At 44.8% G+C, this 26315-nt stretch overlaps 1 protein-coding gene across 11 annotated transcripts in view; it reads left to right on the plus strand.

Annotated features, from left to right (window-relative positions):
* EPHA8 (EPH receptor A8) overlaps positions 1-26315 on the plus strand; it is a 129954-nt gene that overhangs the window by 15387 nt on the left and 88252 nt on the right. For 8 of the 11 annotated variants that reach the window (XR_004537111.1, XR_004537112.1, XR_004537113.1 and 5 more), the window contains exons 2-3: positions 4020-4084; positions 25248-25911. The exons of 1 other annotated variant lie outside the window; for it this stretch is intronic. Coding sequence is in view for 7 of the 10 variants with exons in the window: in XM_033922072.1 (XP_033777963.1) it covers positions 4020-4084; positions 25248-25911 (729 nt within the window). In the remaining 3 variants the exon portion in view is untranslated. The remainder of the gene's footprint in view (positions 1-4019; positions 4085-25247; positions 25912-26315) is intronic. 2 more of the 11 variants (XM_033922079.1, XM_033922073.1) reach the window with 2 other exon arrangements.

Here is a 26315-nt window from a genome sequence, read left to right on the forward strand (position 1 = left end):
ATGTCCTTAGTGCCCCTAATGCCTCCTTCCCATGTCCTTAGTACCCCTTCCTATGTCCTTAGTGCCCCAGTACCTCCTTCCCATGTCCTTAGTACCCTTTCCTACGTCCTTAGTGCCCCAGTACCTCCTTCCTGTGTCCATAATGCCTCCAGTGCCTCCTTCCTATGTCCTTAGTGCCCCCAGTGCCTCCTTCCCATGTCCTTAGTGCCCCCAGTGCCTCTGTCCTGCTTAGTGCCCTCAGTGCATCCTATGTCCTTAGTGCCCTCAGTGCCCCTTTCTATGTCCTTAGTGCCCCCAGTGCCTCCTTCCTATGTCCCCATCATTATCTTCCAGACTTTGTCCTACCCCCACTCCCCGATGCCAGCCTGCCTGCCTGCCTTCCATCCCCCTGAGCAGCAAGTTTCCATTTAAACCCCCCATGGCACCAACCCTACCCGGCACACCCGAAACCCACGTTGACCCTCCCAGCCGACCGTCCCCCTGCTAGACGGCAGACAAACCTCCCAGCTCCAGCAGCGTCCGAGACACAGTACACACACTGCTTCGCGGTCTTCTACTGCCCTAATTTCCTCTGCCGTGTCTCTAATGATGTCATCAGGGACGCGGCAGAGTAAATCAGGCCAGTAGAAGGATGCGAAGCAGCATGTTTACTGAGCAAATAGTGAATTTACTCCTTATCTAATGCAGTTTTATAGTCGGTAGCACTTCTACCAACATGTCCATGTTTCACTAATTCTCCCTCAGGGTTGAGGCTTCCAACATATTCAATATCTCGTGCAATTCTTGAGTACATCAATTGGCTCCACAGTAATATCTTAGCTCCTGGCGTCTGCCCTGGATTGGTAGCATGGAATGTTGCTACTCTTTGGGATTCCGGAATCTTGCTATTCTTTAGGATTCTATATGGAATGTTCCTACTCTTTGGGATTCTATATGGAATGTTGCTACTCTTTGGGATTCCAGAATCTTGCTATTCTTTGGGATTCTATATGGAATGTTGCTATTCTTTGGGATTCTATATGGAATGTTGCTACTCTTTGGGATTCCAGAATCTTGCTATTTGGGATTCTATGTGGAATGTTGCTGCTCTTTTGGATTCCGGAATCTTGCTATTCTTTAGGATTCTATATGGAATGTTGCTACTCTTTGGGATTCCGGAATCTTGCTATTCTTTAGGATTCTATATGGAATGTTCCTACTCTTTGGGATTCTATATGGAATGTTGCTACTCTTTGGGATTCCAGAATCTTGCTATTCTTTGGGATTCTATATGGAATGTTGCTATTCTTTGGGATTCTATATGGAATGTTGCTACTCTTTGGGATTCCAGAATCTTGCTATTTGGGATTCTATGTGGAATGTTGCTGCTCTTTTGGATTCCGGAATCTTGCTATTCTTTAGGATTCTATATGGAATGTTGCTACTCTTTGGGATTCTATATGGAATGTTGCTACTCTTTGGGATTCTGAAATCTTGCTATTCTTTGAGATTCCGCATGGAATCTTGATAGTCTTTAGGGGTTCTAGAATGTTTTGTTACTCTTTGGGATTCTGGAATGTTGCTACTCTTTGGGTTTTGGCCAGGTACTATGGACCTGGATTGGCTATCGTGAGAACGGGCTACTGGGCTTGATGGACCTTTGCTCTTATTTTCAAATTGCTTTCTCCCTCACAGCTTCGACTCTTCTCTGGCACTCCTAATCAAAATTGTGCGTCTTCAAGTTTATCGTTTATACCATCGCGTCGAGCCATCTACTGCATTCCTTCTCCCTGATGTTTACTGAACTATTTTGATGCTGTTTTCCATATTGGCTGTCGTGTTGCCGGGGATCTGTTTTCTAAATTAAAGCCATACTGTAGCAGAGCAGCCCGGGATGCTCAGAGAAGTCTGTGTGATGTCTACTTTTGGCTGTGGCTTCTGGCATGCACACGTGCCTGCGTCTTGCAGCTCTTTCTAATCAGTAGGGAATCCTGTGCTTTTTACAGTTCAGTAATCAGAGGCCAGAACAGATTGGGGACGTTTGAGAATAAAATGATATTTTGAGTGGAATAATTTCTGCCGCCCACTTCCTGTTTTGGCTTGCTGTCACGCTCCCTGCCTCATTGAAGGACGTTAAAGGAAATGGCACCTCCATGTCACACCGGGCTTTGCTAAGGGGCTTGGGCAGGAGGAGACTCTGCCTGTGAAGGAGAGCTTGTGTGGCACCCAACTAATGCCCTTAGCTGGCATCTCTGTGCCTGAGTCACTGATCCAGCAGGAGCCGCTTTCTCTCTCTCTGCTCCACTCTGGACAGTTTTTAAAATCTTACTTTTGGAAACCTTTTGTACGATCCAGAAGTTACAAATGCGCAGCCAGGAGACCCCCCCCCCCCTGTGATCAGCGATTAGCGTGCAAGAGCGTGCAGTTGAAATGATGGGGGCAAATCTAGAACTGGGCGGCTATGATTAGACACTTAGAGGTGATTCTTTCTTTGACAGAACATAGGATATATTTATGTACAATATTGGGATTTATGGATTCGAACAAAAAAACCAAAAAGTCTAAACACTTTTTCTCGCTCATCCGTCTCTCACCCCTTTAGTGTGTTCAAAATGCTGCTGCATGACTCATGTTCTTTGAGAGCTGCCTTGCCCTCATTGGGGCAATAGAGGCTTAAGTGTAGGGTTACCATAATTAAAATGGTAAAATCCCGGATGTATGGCTGTTCCCTGTTCCACCTCAAACCCTGCCCCATTCTGTCCTTAGCCCCGCCCCCACACAGCCTCATCTCTTCTTTCCTGTCAGATTTAGAAGGCCTCCAAGCATACACGGATGCATGTGACATCATCCGTGCATGCTCAGAAGCCCTCCAGATGTGGCGGAGCTTTCCAAAACCCAAACTGCCGGATTTGAAAGAGGACAAGCCCGGGTTTTCCCAGACATCTGGTAACCCTAGTTAAGTGAGTTGCTCAGAGTCACAAGGAGCGGCAGTGAGAATCGAACCCAGTTCCCCAGGTTTTCAGGCCACTACACTATACGATGCTAATGCATTTCTACAATACAGCTTAGTAGCCGAGGGGCAAATGTAGATATATGTAAAGATTGGGACAAGATGGGTGGTAAAGAGCCATTTGGGAGAAGTAGGTGGGTGGCGAAATGCAAGAAAAGTTCTTTCTATAGTTACTGACAGTAGAGAATAACACGGGGACAAATTTTTCCCCATCCCCTTGGGAACTCATTTTCCCATCCCACCCCTGCAAGCTCTGTCCTCGTCCGCTCAAGCCTCAAACATTTTAAAATCCTAAGTAGCAACATTGTGATGTCATAATGCCTCATTCCACCAATGCCTAAGCTCCGTCCTCATCTGCACAAGCCTCAAACGCTTTAAAATCCTAAGTAGCAACATTGTGATGTCATAATGCCTCATTCCACCAATGCCTAAGCTCCGTCCTCATCTGCACAAGCCTCAAACGCTTTAAAATCCTAAGTGGCAACATTGTGATGTCATAATGCCTCATTCCACCAATGCCTAAGCTCCGTCCTCATCTGCACAAGCCTCAAACGCTTTAAAATCCTAAGTGGCAACATTGTGATGTCATAATGCCTCATTCCACCAATGCCTAAGCTCCGTCCTCATCTGCACAAGCCTCAAACCCTTTAAAAATCATAAGTGTTCAAGGCTTGTGCGGTTAAGGCAGAGCTTACAGGAATGGGGAAGGGACAGTGGCAAAGCTCGTGGGGACAGGATGGGGAAATTGAGTTCCTGCAGGGACAAATTTGTCCCCGTGTCATTCTGTAATTGACAGCAAAATGGGGTGTGTTTCTGCTCTTTTTCCATTGCCAGTGACACGAGACGACACGGGAAATGTTTGAAGTGAATCCATATCCCTCAGACCACCTCCCTGGATCGTCCTCCAAGATCTGCTCTGCATTGGCAGGCGACGTCCCCTCTGGGAGATGATCCCCTGCCACAGTTGAAAACGTTGCCGCTGTGGAATTCGAGCACATTTTGTTAAAGCTTTTCTCTCTCTCTCTTTCAGTGAATTTGTTAGACACAAGGACAGTCGCAGGGGATTGGGGATGGATAACCTATCCACCACACGGGGTGAGTAAAGAAAATCTCTTTCTGGATTTTGGGGCTCCCGGGTGCTTGGCTTGGGAGGGGATGAGGTGGACAGATGAGCAAGGCAGGAAAGGCAGTGAGAAAGAGAGAGGGGGGGTGGGGGGTGGATGCAGGTCGTAGTAGATATGATAGATGAGGACGAGCTTGTGTTTGGCAGCGAGCACAAGCTGCTTCTGTCCAGCCCTGGCTAGTAATTAATCCTCCTTACAGCATCTGCAGCAGGTGAGGCCTTGCTGCATGTTTTTATCAGATAATTATCCTGGCAGAGCTGCAGCCCAGTGGGGTAGTGGTGGGGGAAGCTAATGGCAGCCGGTCCTTTATTTTGATCATCAGACATAAATGATTTTAAAGTGTTTGAGGCTTGTGCAGATGAGGACAGAGTTTACAGGAAGGGGGCAGGGACAGGAAAAGAACTCACGGCGATGGACAAGGAAAAATTTGTCCCCATGTTATTCTCTACTTGGGAGAACAGTATAGAAAATTGAATAAATAGTGTGAAAAGTTCCAGCCTCTGGTAACCAGAGCTGATACAGTGATGTCACAATGCCTCCTTCCACCAATAAGAGCCAACCTCATCAGTGATGTCACAATGCCTCCTTCCACCAATAAGAGCCAACCTCATCAGTGATGTCACAATGGCTTCATTGTCCTTTACTTGGCTCACTTTTACTACATTTTGATTTCTAGAGTGGTGCAGTGGAGAGAATATACCAAAGGCTGAGTGGAATTGTCCAGATCAGAATGATGCATCTGATAATATAGGAATCCTTATTCAAACAATGACATAAAAATACATCCAATGACTCGACATGCACATGTTTCGGCCAACAGGCCTTCCTCACGAGTCTCGAGCGCCACCAATATGAATATCTAGAATATTTTCCCACTCTGATAGGTCTTACCAGACTTCAAACAAAAAAGAAAGTCAACTATAACTTCTCAAAAAACGATTATAACATCAGGTAACGGGAACTCAATTTCCCTGTCCCGTCCGTATGTGTTTTGTCACTGTCCTTCCCCAATCCTGTAAGCTCTGCCTTAACAAGTTTCAAGTTTATTTAAAAATTTGATTTGATCGCAGAATCTTAATCCAATGTGATTTACAAATAACAATAAAACCAGAGTAAATAAAACCACATTAATTGCACCAGACAATAATACAACTTTTGACCAACCAAACACAACAAGAAAAAAGGAGAAAAAAAAAGGATTAAATATAATTTGTAAATAAAATAAAAAGTTCATAAAATCTGTTTTAACTGCAGAAGCCTTGAACCCTTTTGATTTTAAAGTGTTTGAGGCTTGTGCAGATGAGGATGGAGCTTGCAGGAATGGGGTAGGGACAGGAAAAGAACTCACGGGGATGGGAAAATGAGTTCCCACAAGGATGGGGAAAAATTTGTCCCCATGTCCTTCTCTATCATCCAGTACAGAGAAACAGTCTAATCTATCTTAGAGACTCCCTATATAGTTTAGGGATTTGGGTAGCTTGTTCCAAGCATATGGTGCAGCAAGGCAGACAGGACGGAGTTGGCAGATGAAGAGAAGGGCACAGATAGGAGGGACTTACCAGCTGAGCGGAGCTCACAGTGGGGGGGCGGGCGGAGAGAGGCTGCTTATTTAATAAAATAGGTGGGTACGTTGCAGTCCTACCCTGTTGCACCCAATTTGCATTCTCGTGGCTGTCTATAATTAAGTTTCTTCTTGGTGTATGTATTTTCATGTAAAAATCTTTATAAATTACCTCCTCCGTGGCATTTTCAGACCCCCGCTTGCATTTTTCTAGCAAAACTCTAACCTGTGGCCTTTTTGAAAGTGAAAATTTGTGTGCTTTGAATCTGGGTTCAAAGCCCCTGAGTAAAAAGCGGCTGTGGTCTTTGTCCTGTTGCATTGGAATGGGGTCTTTGCCGATTGTGCCTGTTGAAATAAAAGGTATGGAGAACTTGGAATACGAGGAACGACTTAAGAGACTGGAATTGTTCTCCCTTGAGAAGAGGAGACTGCGAGGGGATACGATCGAGACTTTCAAAATACTGAAAGAAATCGACAAAATAGAGCAGGAAAAAAAATTATTTACAATGTCCAATGTGACGCGGACAAGAGGACATGGACTGAAGCTAAGGGGGGGACAAGTCCAGGACAAATATCAGGAAGTTCTACTTCACTCAACGAGTGGTGGACACCTGGAATGCTCTCCCGGAGGAGGTTATTGCGGAATCCACCGTTCTAGGATTTAAAAGCAAACTAGATGCACATCTCCTTACGAGAGGCATAGAGGGATATGGGTGACTAAAATTACGCCAGGTGTACACCTGGCTGGGCCTCTGCATGTGCGGATCGCCTGACTTGATGGACCGAAGGTCTGATCCGGAGATGGCTCTTCTTATGTTCTTATGAAATTATTTTGCAAGTTTTCTTCATTCCCCTCAGTACCTGGCTGTATTATATTTGCCTCGATGTACCATCTTTCATGGCTTGTTTTAAACAAAAGACGCAAAGGACCTTGCAAGCTTTTGCCTGCCGTGTTTCGGGCTGGTATTCCAGATTGACCTGGCATTGCAATTAGGGGTTCGTGCAGAAAGTGTTACCATGGATTTAATCCAGTTTTACTGGCTGAGCAATGTGGAAACGGTTTCAGTTCAGGTGTTCATTCGCGCAGAAACTATTCTTGCACACCGCATTAAAATACATCATATGGGCAGGGTGTTGCCACTTTGGAGCTGACGGCATTGGAGGCAGAAGCAAGTGTGCATCATTCCTACTTCGTTTGAGGTATAGGGTCTGGGGCATAAGGCTTGAAGTCATGGGTGGGATGGTCCCACTAGATTACCAAGGAATTGGTTTTGGAACTGTGGAGGACGGAGACTACCAGGGAATTTGTTTGGAAAGGGTGGGCACTATACTACCAGGGGTTGGGAGGGGGTGTCTCATGAAGGGCGGGGGCTGCTGCTATACACCAGAGAAATATATTTTGGGTGGATATAGGGAAAGGTGTAGCCCACTGGTTCAGACCATGGAGGATGGTAGAAACAAGAGCAGCAGGAGCAAAGGGAAAGGGAAAATAAAGATACAAGGTGAAATCAGTTAGCTTAGCAGGGTTTAAAAACTGTTTGGATAATTTCCTAAAAGAGAAGTCCAAAGGCCATTATTGAGAAGGCTTGGAAAAATCCACTGCTTATTCCTAGGATAAGAAGCATAAAATCTGTTTTACTACTTGGGACCTGGGTTGGCCACTGTTGGAAACAAGATGCCGTGCTTGATCTATCTTTGGTTTGTCCCAGTATGTTCTTAAGCCAAGAGCAAAGAAGAGCTTTTAGAGAGGCTGGCCAAAGCTCGTTAGACATAAACTGAATTTTAAACTGAGGTTCAGTGTTCTTGCCAGTCAGGTGAATGAGAGGCTGTGCAGGAAGCTCTCTTGTGGACGGCTAACGTCAGGAATGGATATAAGGATGGTAGAGGGACCAGCACACAGAAAACAAAGTCAAGCATAGTGGGTCAATATCTTGAGCGACTAAGATGAGTGTCAAATCCATATTTGACTTGATTGTGTTTGATATTCAGCCTTTAGCTTAAGAGTTGCATTTGAAAGGATCACAATGCAAAATGTTAAAACATACAATCGAATATAAATTAAGCAAAAAGTTCAGTAGAAAGCATAACCTTCAATTTCTTCTGGAAACAAAGGCAGCCCAATTCCTCCTTATTTCCAAAGGGACAGCATTCAGCATATGGCGAGCAACATCTGGACAGGCTTTCCATCTGATTAAGTCAGACTAGTCTTGAAACAAAGGAGGGTGGGGGGAACTGTTGTACCGAGTCCCTTTAGGTTTGATAGACACAAAGGGTTAGATTCAGTAAGTGGTACCCAAAGTTAAGCACCGGGATGATCCACACTACGCTAGTGTTCTGTAAAAAGTGCTCTGCGCAAAGTGGCTTTTGTAGAATACTATCGGAACCGTAGACCAAGTGATTTGGGTGAGTGAGCTGGGACGGAGAGGGTGAACAGGGTAAGAATTTGCGAGTGGCTCTTGTTCCCAATAATGGAAAAGTACTGGGTGGATGAATGTGCATTGTGGCCAAAGTATGTCTTGCAGAGCTCTTTCTATCCTGCCTGGCTGGATTCAGCACCTTGGACAGCACAGCCTGCCACACACTCTTGTCCGAGGTCTCCAGCGAAATTTCCCAGGAGTCTGCAAGTTTCAGAGTACCAGGGTCTCGCTGATTAAACCTTTTCTAATTTCAGATACATTAGTGCTTTCATGAACACTGTAGACCTACCCAAATCAGCACTAGGACCACTCCGTGCCCCATCTTATCTTGCCCAAAGCTCCCTTTCCTTTCCCAGCAGCTCCAGCATATACCCCATCCCCCTTCCACAACAGTGATAGGGTTAAGTCCAGCCTTCATCTTCCTCGGAGCTCACCAGCCTGTCCCATAACGGTGCCAAGACCAGCAACAGCCTTTTGTCCTTCCTCTTCTTCAAGTTTCAAGTTTACTACACATTTCGTATCCTGCCCTTCATTACGTCTGCATGGTTTACAATATTAATAATAAAAAAAAACAAGGTTAAAACAGAAGGGGAAAAAAATAAAAACAATACATAATACTGAAATATTGGCTCATAGACTAAACCGTGCGAGACAATTTGCACAGACAAAGCTGGGCCGACAATCGCGCACAGGACATCAGCGCGCTGGATTTAAACTGAATTTTAAAGTGCTCCGAGGGGGGTGTGTGTGTGGGGGGAACCACCACACTTAACTTAGTAGTGTTGGCGCTTCCATGGGGGGGGGGGGTTGGGGGAAACCCTCCATTATAGAGGAAACAGGCTTTTCCCCTATTTTCTCTATATTCAGTTTAACTCCGGCGTGCTGATGTCCTGCGCGGGATTGTCGACCTGGCTTTGTCTGCGCATGATTGTCTCGTGTGATTTTGATGCGTCACTGAAATATTCCATTATAAGGACATAAAGGAAGGATAGGGAAAAAATGGAATATTAAAAAAAAAAAAAGGAAAAGGAATACAGAGGCCTGACACATTGGGAAGGAGTGGTGCCAGGGTCGTCTTCCTCAGAACTGCCCATTCCCTACCTAACCACCCACGTCGCTGCCAGGTTCATTAACATCCTGAGCTCCCATCCCTGCCTTCCGTAGAAACTTTTCAAGACAACCTGATTATGAGAGAATTAAACCCCACATGTGATGCAGCAGATTAGAGAAAATTTAATCCCCCCCTTACCCTCCCTTTGCAAATTGCCTCTCCACAGCTAATTAAAATGCTGATGAGATGAGTCAACATCTGATTAATCATTACTGCATCTTCTGCTTTGATTTACACCGTGGAACAAGGAGAGATTTCTATCTGGCTGTCAGGTGTGTCTGTGGGCAGTGGCCTTTTTTTCTGCCATGTGAATATATGGCTTCAGTCCTACCTCCTGACATCAATGGCATGGACTCTTCTTCCATCCTCGGGCCCAAAATCAGCATCTGGCCAATGATGTGCTGGAGGGAATCTTCCTAGAGTCCCCTTTTTAAATTATTTCTAGGAGCAGAGCTGGGTAAGATTTGTGAAACTCAGAGCGGGTTAGGCAGGTAGAATAATAACATAGAGTAACATAGTAGATGACGGCAGATAAAGACCCGAATGGTCCATGTAGTCTGCCCAACCTTACCCACTCTTTAAATTACTGACTTAATTTAAATCTTTCTTCTTAGCTATTGCTGGGCCAAAACCCCAAACTCTGCCCGTTACTGTGCTTAGGACCCATCTACTGAAGTCTCCATCCAAGCTCACTCCAGCCCATGGGTAGGCAATTCCGGTCTTCTAGAGCCGGAGCCAGGTCAGGTTTTCAGGATATCCACCATGAATATATATGAGATGGATTTGCATGCACTGCCTCCTTGAGATGCAAATCTATATCATGCAAATTTATTGTGGATATCCTGAAAACCTGACCTGGCTCCGGCTCTCGAGGACCGGAATTGCCTACCCCTGCTCCAGCCCATCTCAGCCATCGAAGCCCTCCCCAGCCCATCCTCAACCAAATGGCCATATATGGACATAGACTTAATTTTGTTAACTGGTTATAGAAATGGAGTATATTGATTTTTCTTTTTCTACTGAACTGGATTTGTGCAGGCTGTCTGTTAATTTGTGGTTTGATTAATAATAATAATTTTTTAAAAACCCTTTGAAAGAGAGAATTGTTCAAAACTCCCAGGAAATGGCTTAGTGTAAAATTTGAGTTGAAAACATTGAGCAATCCATGGCCTCCACCAAAGACTTGCCAGCTACCTTAGTTAAAGATCTATCCACAGCGAGATCGAATGTGTTAGAAGCTGTAATTTGAAAGGAAGCTTCGGAATGAGTGGGTATAATACGAAGATAGGAGGTGATAGGCTCAGGTGAAATCTAAGGAAATAATTTTTTTACAGAAAAGGTGGTAGATACGTGGAACAGTCTCCTGGTAGAGGTGGTGGAGACAAAGACTGTCTGAATTTAAGAAAGTGTGGGAACTCTTAGGGAGAGGAGGAGTTAGTTGATGCTGCGGATGGTCAGTCTGGATGGGCCATTTGACCTTTATCTGCTATCATGTTTCTCTAACCATAAAGCTCTATGACCTCACAATGCAGGTGTTAAGAGCCTTAGCCTATAGGAAGAGGAGATGCAAATGTTAAGAGCCTTAGCCAATAGGGAGAGGAGGAGATAGTGGATGCTGCGGTTGGGCCATTTGGCCTTTAACTGCCATCATGTTTCTCTAACCATAAAGCTCTATGACCTCACAATGCTGGTGTAAAGAGCCTTAGCCTATAGGAAGAGGAGATGCAAATGTTAAGAGCCTTAGCCAATAGGGAGAGGAGGAGACAGTGGATGCTGCGGATGGGCCATTTGGCCTTTATCTGCCATCATGTTTCTCTAACCATAAAGCTCTATGACCTCACAATGCAGGTGTAAAGAGCCTTAGCCTATAGGAAGAGGAGATGCAAATGTTAAGAGCCTCAGCCAATAGGGAGAGGAGGAGATAGTGGATGTTGCGGATGGGCCATTTGGCCTTTATCTGCCATCATATTTCTATGTTACGACGTCTTATCTTTACAGTTACTGCTAGTATCTGCAAAATATATGTTTGATAAATGTTTGGCTGTAGTACTTACAAGTTCCTTTAACAAATGTACTATTATTAGTGAGAGTTTATTATTTGCCATTAAAGAAACAGAATCCACAAATTCAAGAACAAGGGTCTCAAAATACTGAAGTGGCCGGATTGAATGTTGCTCAGCATTATTGCAGACCTCAGATCCTGAGCAAATCGAGTGCAACAAATTTGATGGTGTCCAGATAGAGAATGGCTCTTAAATTGTACTTCAAGAATCAGAAGGTGGTGTTTATGAATTTAAAGGTTCGAATGTTTCCTGGGGAGTTGAGACAGAGACGAAGAGGAAACCATTTGTGCTGATGTCCCCTGTGGTTGTACAACTCGGAGCACTTTTTTTTTTTTTTTTTTTTAAATCTCCTTTCAAATGTATTATTAATTTCCAATCTGTTAAATAGAGGGTAATAGGTGCTGCTGTCACTTTGCCCAAGGACCAGTTTTATGTGAATAAATTTGTTCTCCATATTTGTAGTTACATAATTCAGTGAGTCGGTGTTTTAAGATTTGAATATAGTTTGCCTCTTCTTATTTTCCCCTCATAGATCCTGATCTCTCAATTATAGTGGACTTTAGCTAATTTCCAGATCATTTTCTTCTTTGTTATATCAAACCAGAAGTAAATAATGTACTATCTAGACAGCTTTTCTGTATCAGTTTTTGTTTTTGTGTACTAAATTAGTATTGAAGAAATAAAAATATTGGTTAAAAGACGAATCCTTTCAGCGATTTGCTCTTGCTGTGTAGAAGAATGTCAGAGGTTCTACTGAAATCTGGATAGGGTTAGGGTCTCCTTGATCGACCATTCTGGCCTCTTCATGAAGGTCAGCCGAGTTTGAGACGACCTCACCCCGTGTGAAGCCATGTAGCCTTTGATCCTGTCTTCAAGGTATTGCAACGTTTCTCCTTCACTACTGTTTCCGTAACCTTGGAATAAACAAATAGGTCTGTTTTTTCACTGCTTCTTTGTTCCCAATCTTCTGGAACGGTAATGAGTGAGCTTCTCCTCGGTCTCTTGGAGCCTCTCCTGCTTTAAGCAATAAGTAGAACGATGATGAAGAACAAAGTTGATGTGACGAAGATAAATGCATGTAATTAATCCCTGTTACTGTTCTTTATATCCTCCTGAGGTATGAGTTTTTTGGTGAGCAATTCTAGTAACATAGCAATTGTTGTTAGATAAAGATCTGCACGCGGTCTGCCGAGTCTGCCCAAGATTCTCTCTCTTCAACCCCCCCCCCCCCAATTTTGGGGCACAGTCTGTAGAAGTCTGTCTGGCTCTGGTCCTACTTCCCAACTTCTGGAATTGCCATTGGAACCCGCATCAACTGTGAATGGGCCAATTCAGCGCGGGCTACATCAACCGTGAATGGGATTAAGCACCAAATTACTGTGTCTCAATGGCCACAGATTTGGGCTTGGAGGATGAGAGGCTGAAACTTTTCATACTATTTATTCAATTTTCTATACTGTTCTCCCAGGGGAGCTCAGAATTGTTTACATGAATTTATTCAGGAACTCAAGCATTTCCCCTGTCTGTCCTGGTGGGCTCACAATCTATCTAATGTTCCTGGGGCAATGGGGGGATTAAGTGACTTGCCCAGGGTCACAAGGAGCAGTGTAGGTTTGAACCCACAACCTCAGGGTGTTGAGGCCGGAGCTTTGACCACTGCGCCACACAGGACCACGGGAAAGGAAGGGGGTCGTTAAGGGACTAAGGAAGCTGGCCAGACCGCAGGAAGGGAAAGGGGGGGTAGGAGAAACCCTGCTGCTGCACAGGGAAATGGTGTTGGGGGAGGGAAATGGAGGGAGAGGGAATGCTGCTGCTGTGGCTGCTGCACAGGGAAGTTGGGGGGGATCAAAATGCTGCTGCTGCACAGGGAAATGGAGGGAGGGGGGAATGCTGCTGTGGCTGCTGCACAGGGAACTGGGGGGAGAGAAATGCTGCTGCATAGGAGGCAGGGAGAGAGACAGATAGATAGAAAGAAAGACAGACAGCGGGAGGAAGGGAGACAGAAAGAAAAGAAGAAAGACACAGGGGCAGGGAGAGACACAGAAAGACAGACAGACAAAGGGGGCCAGGGAGAGAGACAGACAGAAAGAAAGACAGCGGAGAGGAAGGGAGACAGAAAGAAAAGAAGAAAGACACAGGGGCAGGGAGAGACACAGAAAGACAGACAGACAAAGGGGGCCAGGGAGAGAGAGAGACAGAAATAAAGACAGACAGCCCGTTAATGTAACAAGCTAAAATACTAGTATACAAATAAATGCCCAATTCAAACTAGTAATTTTATTAAAAACAACAAAAAGATTTGGAAAAGGTCTCAAAACAAAACCCCGTCATCGGCCCGCTAGAACTAAGAAAGCTAAAGTAATGCATCGTTTCTCCAAAGGTTGCCTCAACAATAAAATTCCAGTGAAAATGTTAAATAAACCACAATCGGGACCTATTTTAATAATGAGTTGTCTGCTATTCAAAGGGCCATATGTGAACTAAATCCTAACCTGCATTGCCTGGCTCTGTACCGCTGAGTTTCCCCAGCTCCTCCCTTGCTGAGCCTGATACGTATTCATTGGGCCCTTCTGCCCTGTCACAGAGGTTAATAACTGCTGCTCATTGCAGGAATCTTAACAGAATGCATTATCTGAAGCTGCAGTGTCATTAAAAGGATTGGTCAGGATGGAGAAAGATTGCAAACACGCTGCGAGTTTGAATTTCTGTTGGATGCTTGCTTTTTCCCCCCCCCTACAAAAACTAGGAGGAAGGGGAAGGTTCGAGTCCTTTCACTGGTCCCCCCCGAAATCATTGCCTTCCACAGGTTCCGTTGATCAAATTTGTTCAGCGGGGACCAGGGATGCCCTGAGCGGCGATGTCGCTGGGAATTTCTGACCGGAAACATCATGTCATGAAGCTTCCAGACCTTGAGAACCTCCTTGAGCTCTGAGGAAAGGGGAACCACACTTAGGCCCGGATTCTGTAATTGGGTGCTTTAAAATTAGGTGCCTAACTTAAAAACTTAGGCCAGGGTTTTCCTGCATTATGGGGGCCTAAGTCCTTTAGGGACTCGCACCTAAGTCTTTCTCCACCCCTAAATATGCCTACTTTTGTGTTAGGTGCCTCTATTTGAAGAATCACGCCTAAGATAGGTGCCTAACTCCCAATTAATTTTTAATTTTTTAAATTATGACCTTGTTAAATAAACCTTGTTCAAATCCTGTGCTGATCCCAGTGATCCTGGGCAACTCACTTAATCCTCCACTGTCCCAGGTACATTAGATAGATTGTGAGCCCACCGGGACAGATAGTTTGAAGTACCTGTATGTCCTTATCCCTTATTTACATGTTTTGCATCTCATTACTATTTAACTTGCAGTGGCTTAAATATTGCCACGGGTAAAACAAGTCCTTTAAGTCAGTGTTTTTCAACCTTTTTACACTTATGGACCGGCAGAAATAAAAAAATTATTCTGTGGACCGGCATTGGTCCGTGGACCGACGGTTGAAGAACACTGGGCTAAGTCGTGGGCCAGACCCCGCCCATCTCTACTCAATGTCCACCCCAGACCCCGCCCCCATAATAGTACTAATTGCACCTTGCATGTCCCTTGCCTCATTTGTAAGTCTTCCCTCTGACGTTGCAACGTCAGAGAGAAGGCTTCCGGTTCAGGCGCAGGATGCCCGTAGGAGCCACTGCCCATGGCTTTGTGCACTGAATCAGTGAGGAAGAGGGAGCTGGCTCGAAAATAACGCCGCATCGATCGCACCGTGGACCGGCGGTTGAAGAACACTGTTTTGGGCCTGATGCACGTGCTGGCCCTGTGGACCGGCAGGAAATTTCTGTGGACCGGCACTGGTCCATGGACCGGTGGTTGAAGAACACTGCTTTAAGTCACATTACAAGACAGTTAATGCAGCTTGATTACTTTCCCTCTAAATTGCCACTAAGGCTTTAAGCGCAGACCTTGCCCTGAGAACGGACTTTTACCCAGCCAAGGGCTAATCTATGCCCAACCGAGAAATTCATGTGTAATTCCTACAGCCGCCCAGAATGCCCACAGTTAAAATAGCTCTCCGGCGTCTGGGCAGCGCTGCTTATTAATGACCTGACGTGCAATCAAGGTTAGCTAACTGTCTGGCAAATCGCTTATTAAACGTGTCGATGGCTAATTTCATGGGCTTCATTGCTATTTAAAAAATGTTTAATGGTTTATTGTTTCCTTAATTGGCTTTTCCCATCTGCATATGACGAGACTGGCAGCAAAGAGCGCGTGTTTATATTTCAGCAAGTTCAGGGACTTTGGAAAAGAAACACTGGCTCGTACAAACAAATTTCTCTTGCCAGGAGTATTTAAAAAAATGTCAGTGGTAAATTTAAAATTTTATACAGCTTCTTTCATCCAAATACTTTGGGAACCTACATGCAGGACGGCAAGACTGAATGCGCACATAGTTATTTATTATTTAAATGTATATACTTGACGGTTTCCATATAAAACGTCCGTAACATAAAATCGACATTGCAAAAAGCCGTCTTCATGGCATTTCTTGCCCAAGTATTATATTCATCTGCTTGATGTTTTCGAAATCTGTGGGAGATTTACCAACCAGCGAGAAAACTGAGATCCGATTGATTAGCAAGAAGGAAGATGGGGGTTCATTATGTCAGATCAAAGATGGCTTTGGGCTAGATTCCGTGTCCGATTGCATGCAGGCCGCCAAATTCACAAAAGGTCTGCTTGCAAATGGGGACGATTGTTGACACGCCCCCCCCCCCCCCCACCCACCGAAAGGATCGCTAGAGAGTGATCCCGATGCATGCACAGATCATCTGTAGATGGTCTGCACATGCGTCTAAGAGGTGCGAATTTTTAAAAAATTAACTTTTACTTTTAAACAGCCCAGCAAGCCCGTGGCTTTAACCCATGGGTTAAAACCACGTGCTCACAGTGTGGGGAAGGGCTGGAGATCAGGACTGATACGGGGCAGAGAAGCAGGGCGGCAGAAGGCAGGGCAGTCGGATAGGACCTCAGCGACCGGTCCTCACAGCAGTCGCTTACTTTGGATCGGCCAGCCCAGTCGGTATTGCTTTTTTTTATTTTAGTGAATCACTTCCTGTCTGCAATCGAATGCCGTTCCCCCCCTCATTTGCATGCGCGGATCGGAGGATGATCGGGACAGCAGTTAGTGAATTGGGTCAGAGGGAAATCAGGTGGCTTAGATTTCAGTGGTTTATAAATTTTAAAAATAAATAAATATTACCTGTACAAATAGAAATCTTCCCTTGCATGAAAGCAGATACAACCTGGGAACCTGAGGGAAGCGCTTCGATTCCTACTGCAGCTCCTTGTGACCCTGGGCAAATCGCTTAATCCTCCATCGCCCCAGGTACAAAATAAATACCTGTATATAATATGTAAATCACTTTGATCGTAGCACAGATCCCATCCCTTCCCCCCCCCATTCACTCTACTCTAGCCGAGATCATTTGCATCTTTTACTAAGCTGTGTCAACAAAGTGGCCGTTCTGCACCATTGCCCACCCTTATCAAATGCATGACCCCTATTTATTTTTGAGGAAGAGCTCTAATTTCATGCTACTTTAATTTAAGTATTTAAATACCGCCTATCAAGGTTATCTAAGCGATTTACAGTCTGTCCCGGTGGGCTTCACAATCTTCCTAACGTAGGGCAATAGAGGATTGAGTGACTTGCGCAGGGTCACAAGGAGCAGCCTGGGATTTGAACCCACAACCTCAGGGTGCGGAGGCTAAAGCTTTAACCACTAGGCCACTCCTTCCTCCTTTGTTAATCAGTGTAAGTGACAAATGCCTCACTGTTTAACTCGAAGCCTCTTACGTGTTTCTTGTCTGGTCTGCCTTGAGCAGTTTGTAAGCTCCCATGAGCAGGAACTGCTGTATCCGTTATGTATCTATATATCTCTGGACGTGGTGGTAATATTGTTCAGTGAAGCCCAGAGATACTACAGTAGTACATGTCCCCCAAACCTCTGATTGGCTCTCCTTCCCCAAAGTCAGCCCTATTTAAGGGTGATGGTGGGAGCAAACTTAAACCAAGAAGTTTTACAATCGGAGAGTTGGGTTTTTTTCTGGGGGCTAGGAGCTCTCATATGATTGATTGAAAGCAGATGGCATCGTACCCTCCCCTGTCACCCTCTCTCCCCCAACACCTTAAACACACGGGGCCAGATTACTTCCATTGTCTTTGAGGGGCTAAAAGCTTAGTAAATCGGCCCTTTGTGTTAATTATAGAGCGCTTTTTTTTCCGTCTTTGGGGATTCTACCGAGATGAAGAAGGATCTTTGCATTATTTATTAAAGCCCGCTTTAAAATGACTTCTAGAGAATTGAAGATTGGATGTGGACTGGAAAGCCTTAGTCTGTGCCATGGAGATATTAAGCTGATCCCTATCTGATTCCTCTGTACGGCCAGAGAACCGCTCAGTCTGGTGCAAAGGGAATTTACATAAATTCCCCATCAGGAAGTGGAAATTTTGTTGAGATTCAGTAATTAAGGGATGTCACTTTTGAGGCGCAACAGAAAACTAGGATGGTATAATTTGGAGCAGAAATAACAAACTTGACATGATTCCCTTGTTTTCTCTGTGCGGTGTGCCATTGTGTCTCCTAAGCACATACAACATGTAACATGTCTTTGGAGAGGTTAAACTTGGCAGCTTGAGCTGTGAGAGATATCGCGCATCTTTTGGAGGTGGCATTAAGTGATCACATGCCTTGATTACCATTTGGATACGTGTAAAGCAGGGCTTTGGGCATTTCTAACAATCATTTTTTTTTTTTTTTTAAAGGTAAATTTGCAGGATAAGAGGAGCAAAGGATATCAGACTTCTATGGTCTGTGTGCTGTATTTGGTGAGACAGATCAGGGTGGGCTGGAGAGGGCTTTGACGACAGTTCCAGCAGTTGCAATGTAAGGACTGTGCCGGTCAGATTCTGAAGTCTATATCCCCGAAATGGCAAGGAGGTCAGGATCAAGCGTTTCTATTCTATACCACATTCAATGTTTCAGTCGTGAATTGATAAAGTGCAACCATTAGGAAGATTGGATGGGACTGTTCAGGTCTTTGTGACATCACCCACTAGGTTAAGAACATAAGAATTGCCCTACTGGGACAGAGCGAAGATCCATCAAGCTCAGTATCCTTCCCAGGTCCCAAGTACTTAGCTAGATCCCAAGGAGTAAAACAGATTTTACGCTACTTATCCTAGGAATAAGCAAAGGGTTTCTCCAAGCTATCTCAATAATGGCCTATGACTTCTTTTTTAGGAAATTGTTGAAACCTTTTTTTAAACCCCGCTAAGCTAACTGATTTCACCACATTCTCTGGCAACAAATTCCACTCTTTGTGGTTGAACATATAGTCATGTGAAAAAATTAGGACACCCCATGAAATATTCAGTACTTTCTTTAAGAAATGTTCACATATCGATGTCAAATCTTTTTTTTAAATTTATCTCTGGAAAAGAAAGCGATGTAATTGCAGGTAAACAACAAAAATTTTCCTTAATTTACTCATGAAACAAAAGAGGGAAGGCTTCTGGCTTTGTGCAGAAAAATGACTGCGGCAGGAAGGAGGAGGGAACCAGCCAGAAGGTAAACACCTGCCAGAGGAAGGCACACACTTTTGAGGCTCGCGAGGGAGGGAGGGAGGGAGAGGGGCGTGTTAGGACACCAAAGGTAGAACAGGACCCCCATTCGTAAGTACGAGTCCGACGTAAATTGGATGTTCGTAAAACAGGGAGTGCCTGTAGTTCGAAATGTAAAACTAAATTTAACATTTTAAATACACAAACCACAGTTTTCCCGTCATATGTTGTTTCCTATATCCAGCAGTTTTCAACAAGGAATCATTGCAGCTTACAATAAGATTTGGGATCAGTTATTACATTATCAATTAGATTCTTGAGAGCGTATTGGATAGTGATCAGTCATTATAAGGAGAAAAGATAAATCTTTAACAGTTTCAAGTTTATTGATTTTTAATATACCGACCATCAATGAGTATCTAGCCGGTTTACAATAAAATACTAAAATAGAGATAAAAAATAGTACTTAAAAGAAATGTCTATGGAAAAAAAAAAAAGAAAAAAAGAAGGGGAGGTGGACATTAAGGACATCGACAAGACGGACTTGAAAGTGATGATTGAAAAAGTGATGAGTGGGGAAAAGTTACATTATTAGAGATAAGAAAAAATAAATAAAAAAGGAGGGTAGAAAGGAAATGGACAGAAAGAGGATAAAACATTAGGGATAGGATCACTTCTTGAAAGCGGTTGGTGGATTTAAGAAGAGAAAGTCAAGCGCGATTGAATGCGTCCCGAATCTGTAGTAGGAGGAACCTGGCATAAGTCTATTCTAGACTCTGGGGCCCAGGAATTCAAAGGGTGGTCTCAAATAAGTTTTTTTTTTTGCATTGGACATGATGAGAGAGGGGAAGGTCAGCTTAAGACGCGGAATCTTGATGTCCGATACTGATCCAGCAGAGTTTTCACCATAAGTTGCTTTAGAGACCACTATATTACTCCATTCAATTCATGGAACATTTCTAATTCTTTGTAAGCAGCACGGCACTTCTTGGTCTTGCAGCATACAGACTGTTGTTACTATTATTAATGCCGGTATTATCAGATGTACACTGCTATACTCTTTAATTCGTCGTATGTACAGTCTCTCTTTATTGTATTTACAGTTACGATTGTAAACCGCCTAGAAGTCGCAAGATTACTGGCGGTATATAAAAATAAAGTTATTATTATTATTATATTACACTGATATTTATGCATGTGGGATTTATTGATGCATGAAAGAGGTGTCTGCATGTAAAATCCCAAAACTGTAGGGAAGAGTTTCCCGGGTGAGATTGAAGTGATGGTACCCTTCTTGTGACGAAGTGGAGGCAGCCCCCCCCCCCCCAAAAAAAAAAATCCCTCTGAAAATTTATCCAGTTGTAGCATACGGGTAGAAATAATTCTTATCTTGCCTAGAAAAGGGAAGAGTGAGAAATCTCTAGGTCATTTCCTTCCAAAATTGAATCTCACCAAGCATGAATATAAGTCGAGACCCCCAGTTTTCCCCCCAAAAGGAGGAAAAATGGTTGCCTCGAATATAGGACGGGGGGGGGGCTTAATATTCAAGTGCCATGCCCTGCCAGGATCTGTACCCAGTGTCCCCTCCCTCCCTCCCTCCCCTGCCAGGATCTGCACCCAACCCCCTTCACTACTTGCCATGCTCTACACCGTTCCCTCTCCCTGACAGGCTCTGCACCCTATCCCACCTCCTCTTCCACCTCTGGAGGTCTACTGGTAGGCCAGGCAGGAGGGATCCCTCCCATCTCCCGTCCCGGCCGATACTAATAATTTTTTTACCCCCCCTCCCCCCCGCATACCTTTTGTGTTATCCCTGGTGGTCCAGCGGTGTATGGGCAGGAGCAAACTTTCCGCACTCCTGCCCTGTGCACCTCCTTCCAGGCTCATGGCCAGCGGTGCACAGGCACACAGGAGTGAGCTTCTTCAGCTCCCACCCGGCCCTACGCCGCTCACTGAATGGCTGCCGCCATTTCTTGCGGGACCTGACGGCAGCCATTCAGTGAATGGTGCAGGGCCGGGCGAGAGCTCGAGAAGCTCGCCTTGCATGCCTGTGCACTGCGAGCCCCGCGCCCGGAAGGAGGTGCGCAGGGCAGGAGCGCGGAAAGTTCACTCATGCCCATACACCGCTGGACCACAAGGGATAGCAGAAAAGGTACGTGGGGGGTAAAGAAAACAATTATTAGTATCAGCCAGGACAGGAGATGGGAGGGATCCCTCCTGTCCCGGCCTATCAGAGGCCTGCATCAAGTCCAGGAGGGGGATCGGATGATGATCCAAATTTAGGACAAGACCCCCATTTTTGGGCCATTTTTTTTGGACCAAAAATCTCATCCTATATTCGAGTATATACGGTAATAGCACAATTCTTCGGGAACTGCTTCAACATCAAAGCAGTTCCTGAGGAAGCTGCAACCTTCTGTTGGTCGTAAGCCTTTTACACGATCGCTTCTGCGGCGAGACCTCTCTGCTCCACACATTGCCCACAGCAGTCGGTCTTTTTGAAATCTGCCTTTCCACACATAAGATCAAAGCAAAGTACAGCGCAGTGATGTAATACTGATCGTACCATGAATGAAACAGCAAAAATAAATTGATATCTGCTTTTATTGTTACTCCATCTAGCAGGAAAAAAAAATACCGATATTGAAAATCGCTCATCCAGATAACTGGGATTTTCAGAGGCCGATAAATTTACTAAAAAATATTACAATGTTAAAGGTTTTTTTTTTTAATTTTGAAGCTGGCGTTGCAGTCGGTACATTTCTTTTACCAACTCTTAACTCCTCCAAAAATTGCTTCTGACTGATGCCACAACTCCAGCTCCACAGTCCCGGCCCTAAATGATCCGGCAACACTGAATGTTGATGCTATTTGAATACGTTCTAGCATTTGACTGGATAACGATATTGAATATCTGGATTTTTTTAAACTAAAAGAGCAAAGAGCAAACCAAACAAATCTAAAAAGCAAGACAGTTTAATAAAGCATATGACTCTCGTGGCCACGTTTCAGATACAATGGTCTTTTCCTGTCTCTGGAGAGTTTATAGCCTCTTTGTACCTGAAACAGTGGAGAATTAAATGACTTGCCCAAAATCACAAGCAGGAACAGTAGTGGGATTTGAACTTCAACCCTCGTTCTTAGCCTGTTACGTTAATCATTAAGCTACTGTTCCTCCACGGTGTGAGTTTTGTCCCTGTCCCTGCCCCATTCCTATAAGCTCTGCCATAACCGCACAAGCCTCGAACACTTATGATTTTAAAGTTCTTGAGGCTTGTGCAGATGAGGACGGAGCTTAGGCATTGGTGGAATGAGGCATTATGACATCACAATCTGAGTTCTAGAATGTTGCTACTTAGGATTTTAAAGTGTTTGAGGGACGGAGCTTAGGCATTGGTGGAATGAGGCATTATGACATCACAATCTGCTCTAGAATGTTGCTACTTAGGATTTTAAAGTGTTCGAGGCTTGTGCAGATGAGGACGGAGCTTAGGCATTGGTGGAATGAGGCATTATGACATCACAATCTGCTCTAGAATGTTGCTACTTAGGATTTTAAAGTGTTTGAGGCTTGTGCAGATGAGGACGGAGCTTAGGCATTGGTGGAATGAGGCATTATGACATCACAATCTGCTCTAGAATGTTGCTACTTAGGATTTTAAAGTGTTCGAGGCTTGTGCAGATGAGGACGGAGCTTAGGCATTGGTGGAATGAGGCATTATGACATCACAATCTGCTCTAGAATGTTGCTACTTAGGATTTTAAAGTGTTCGAGGCTTGTGCAGATGAGGACGGAGCTTAGGCATTGGTGGAATGAGGCATTATGACATCACACTCTGAGCTCTAGAATGTTGCTACGTAGGATTTTAAAGCATTTGAGGCTTGTGTGGATGAGGACGGAGCTTGCAAGAATGGGTCGGGGACAGGAAAAGAACTCACTGGGATGGGATGGGAAAATGAGTTCCCATGGGGATGGAAAAAAATTTGTCACTGTGTCATTTTCTACGCCACGGTTGCTCTGGGTTGGGTGGTATTTGGGATCAAAACCTTAGCTGGATCCTTGGATTTAATTTGCTTGTATATTTTCATAAATAAAATGTAATTGCAGACCTGGAGGCCTGAAAGGGAGTGCTCTAGGGTGACTAATACCTCTTCTCTAGCTTCATCTCAACGGGGCTTTGTTCTGGATTCTTCTCTCCCCTTATGATGTGTCTGTGACACTCTGCAACTTGTCCTTATCCCACCCTCCACCCCCATCCATCTATATTGCTATTCTGGAAGCAGTGGTAAAGTAAAGGGGAGTGGGTGAAGGGGGAAGAACTCCCCGGGCGCCATCTTGGTATGGGCGCCAGCTTCTTTCTTCCCTCCCATGCCATGCTCACATCCTCCCCCCCTCCCTCGGTACTTATTTAAATCTTCTCCAGCGTGAGCAGTTTCTCAGGTCTTCTGCTCCTGCTGGCCTGGCTCCTCTCTGAAATCACTTCCAGGTCGAGGAAGTCAGAGGGAAAACCAGCGCCAGCGTGAGCAACAGACAGGAGAAGCTCCTCGCACTGGCGAAGATTTAAAGAGCTACAAAGAGGGAAAGGAGGGCGCAAGTGGAGGAGGGGCACCATCAACCATGGCGCCTCCCACTCTCTGGAAGGATTGCCTGCATCTTGAGTCAGACACCACCCTGGCTTTCAAGAGTTTTCCTTTAGACATAATAAAAGTGATCTTCCAATATGTCCTACTTATTTCAACCAGGGCTATTAAAAACTTAGCTGCATTAGCAAGCTTTTTTTCACCTTTGTCCAACTTGTTATCTCTTCCCTCTTTTTTGTTTTCTCTTTCCTTTCTGCTGTCTTTGCGTTCTCTCTCTCTCCCCCGTGTCTTTATCCTGTGGGATCTCTTCCCCGGGAGGTGATATCTTCTGCTGTTTGCTACGTCAGGGTTTTTCTGGGATTCAGTTTCAAAGAAATGTTTTTTTGCTCCCAGTTAGAAGCAGCTTAATTCCTGGAAGTGTGTAGGTTGAACAAGAGGCACTTTTTTTTTTTTTCTCATTTCTGCTTTGTGCTCCTTAATATGAGCCGAGCACTTATTTTTAACTCCCGTTTCTCTACTTCTCCTCACCTCCTCCCTCACCTTCCTAAAACCATTTCACCTTCTATGTGCACTAAACAGTGGCTTTCAACCAGTCCTTGGGGACCACCTGGTCAGTTGGCTTTTCAGAATATCCATAATGAATATGCACAAGTTGTATTAGCATGCAAATATTTCTGCTGCATATTCATTGTGGGTATCCATATGGTATAGGACCAGGGACTCCTGGGTAAAGATGGCAAGTCTGTCTGTCTGACAGCTGGGAGGTGACCATAGTTGGAACAGTATTGATGTCTGTCTTGTACTGTTTAGTACTTTTAAAAGTCTCCCCCTCTCCCCCCCCCCCAGAGACAAACAAACCACAGTGGAGACGTTCAATGATGTCAGTGTGCAATTTTATTTCCCAATTGTGAAAAATCTGTGCGACGGCTCGACACGCCAATATGGCCTGCCTCAGGAGCCTTATTATTAATGTAATATCCCTTGTATGATGTAGCATAAAATCGATAGAAAACTCTGCAGAATACTATGGGTGCTTTTAAAAGATCGTTATTGGTAATAAAGGCTCCTGAGGCAGGCCATATTGGCCGAAACACGTGCGTGGAAATAAAATTGCACACTGACGTCATTGAACGTCTCCCTCTGTGGTTTGTTTGTCTTTGGTTGTACTGTGGAGGTTTTCTCCTGGTTTTTCTGACTAAAATCCACCCCCCTCCCCTCCACTTTTGCCAAAGATTTTGCCCTTTGTCTCTTCTATTTGAACTGGTAATATGACTAATCCTGTGGCCAAGCCTTTTCCTCTTCCCCAAGTGTAAGGCCGAGATGTGCTTTATAGCTCTGTTAACAGTCTTGTGGGCAGTTATCTGGTAATATTTGTTACTGAAGTCTCCTGGCAAAATATTCTCTTCCTTCAGGTACAAATTGTCTTGATCTACAGTAAGTGAGATTTTGTTAGAATTAAGGCCCAAAAGCTCCCAGTCTCTGGACAAACCCCCAAATGGTGCTTTGAATATAACTTTGCAAAACTGTTCTCTGGTCTGTAGCTGTCTTTTCTCCATTTCTCGTTTAACCTATTTGTTTTCTGTCTCTCCTGCATCTCCTTTTCCATTCGACATTTCCTTCCTCCCTGTTGTTCTATAATCTTTCCCTACATATATCTCTCTTCCTTTTTCCTTTTGTTTTTTCTCTTCCTCCCTCCCTCCTTCCTGTCCATTGTCTGCCTTTTCTCCTCTTCATTCCACTTCCTTTTCCTTCTTTGTGACTTTTCTCTCCACCCTGTGCTTTCTCTGCAGTGGGATTCCATTAGTGAAATGGATGAGCGTTTCATTCCCATCCACACTTACCAGGTGTGTAACGTCCTGACTCCTAACCAGAACAACTGGCTGCGGACAAACTGGGTGCAACGGGAGGGGGCGTGGCGGGTGTACGCCGAGATCAAATTCACACTACGGGACTGTAACAGCATGCCCGGTGTGCTGGGAACTTGCAAGGAGACCTTCAACCTCTATTATCTGGAGTCTGACCGGGACCTTGGCACCAGCGTCCGAGAAAGCCAGTTCGTAAAGATCGACACCATTGCTGCGGATGAGAGTTTCACTGGAGTGGACTTGGGGGTCCGTCGCCTCAGACTGAACACCGAAGTGCGGGGAGTCGGGCCTCTAGCCAAGCGCGGCTTTTACCTTGCCTTCCAAGACATAGGGGCTTGCATCGCAGTAGTCTCCGTCAGGATCTACTACAAGAAGTGTCCAGCTTTGGTGAGGAACTTGGCAGCCTTCTCGGAAGCCGTGACTGGCGCTGACTCTTCCTCCCTGGTGGAAGTGCAGGGAAAATGCGTGGCACACTCGGAGGAAAGAGACACCCCCAAAATGTACTGTAGCTCTGAAGGGGAGTGGCTGGTTCCAATCGGGAAATGCGTTTGCAGTGCGGGCCATGAGCAGCAGCGGGATGCCTGTATAGGTGAGTCCTTCCTTTTTATTGAGGGAACTGGAGCGTGTTACCACTAGGCCGTCCCTAGGGTGTAAGTGAAACATTTTATTCACCCACTTACTGCGCTATTCTGGAGGAAAGCGAGCCTGAAGGTAGATGAGAGGTTAAGCCATTTCTTGGCTCCGAGTCTAACACTTGGTAGTTAAAGAGTGTGAATAAGGGGTTAAAAATTGACCCGTTCCAGCTCTTGCTCCAGAAAGTTCAGTCCCTGTAGTATGTAAATTGTCAAATGGTTGCAGCAAAAAAATTGTAAGCACTGAACTAAGCACCTAGAAATTAGAAGCCACAAACAGATGTAGGTAGCCAAATTATAGGTTTTCTTTGGATCATCCCTATTGGATCCTTTTAATAACTTGGCTCAAGGCCACCAGGAA

The sequence above is a fragment of the Geotrypetes seraphini genome, chromosome 15, assembly GCF_902459505.1.
Source record: "Geotrypetes seraphini chromosome 15, aGeoSer1.1, whole genome shotgun sequence".
Classification (NCBI taxonomy): Eukaryota; Metazoa; Chordata; class Amphibia; order Gymnophiona; family Dermophiidae; genus Geotrypetes; species Geotrypetes seraphini.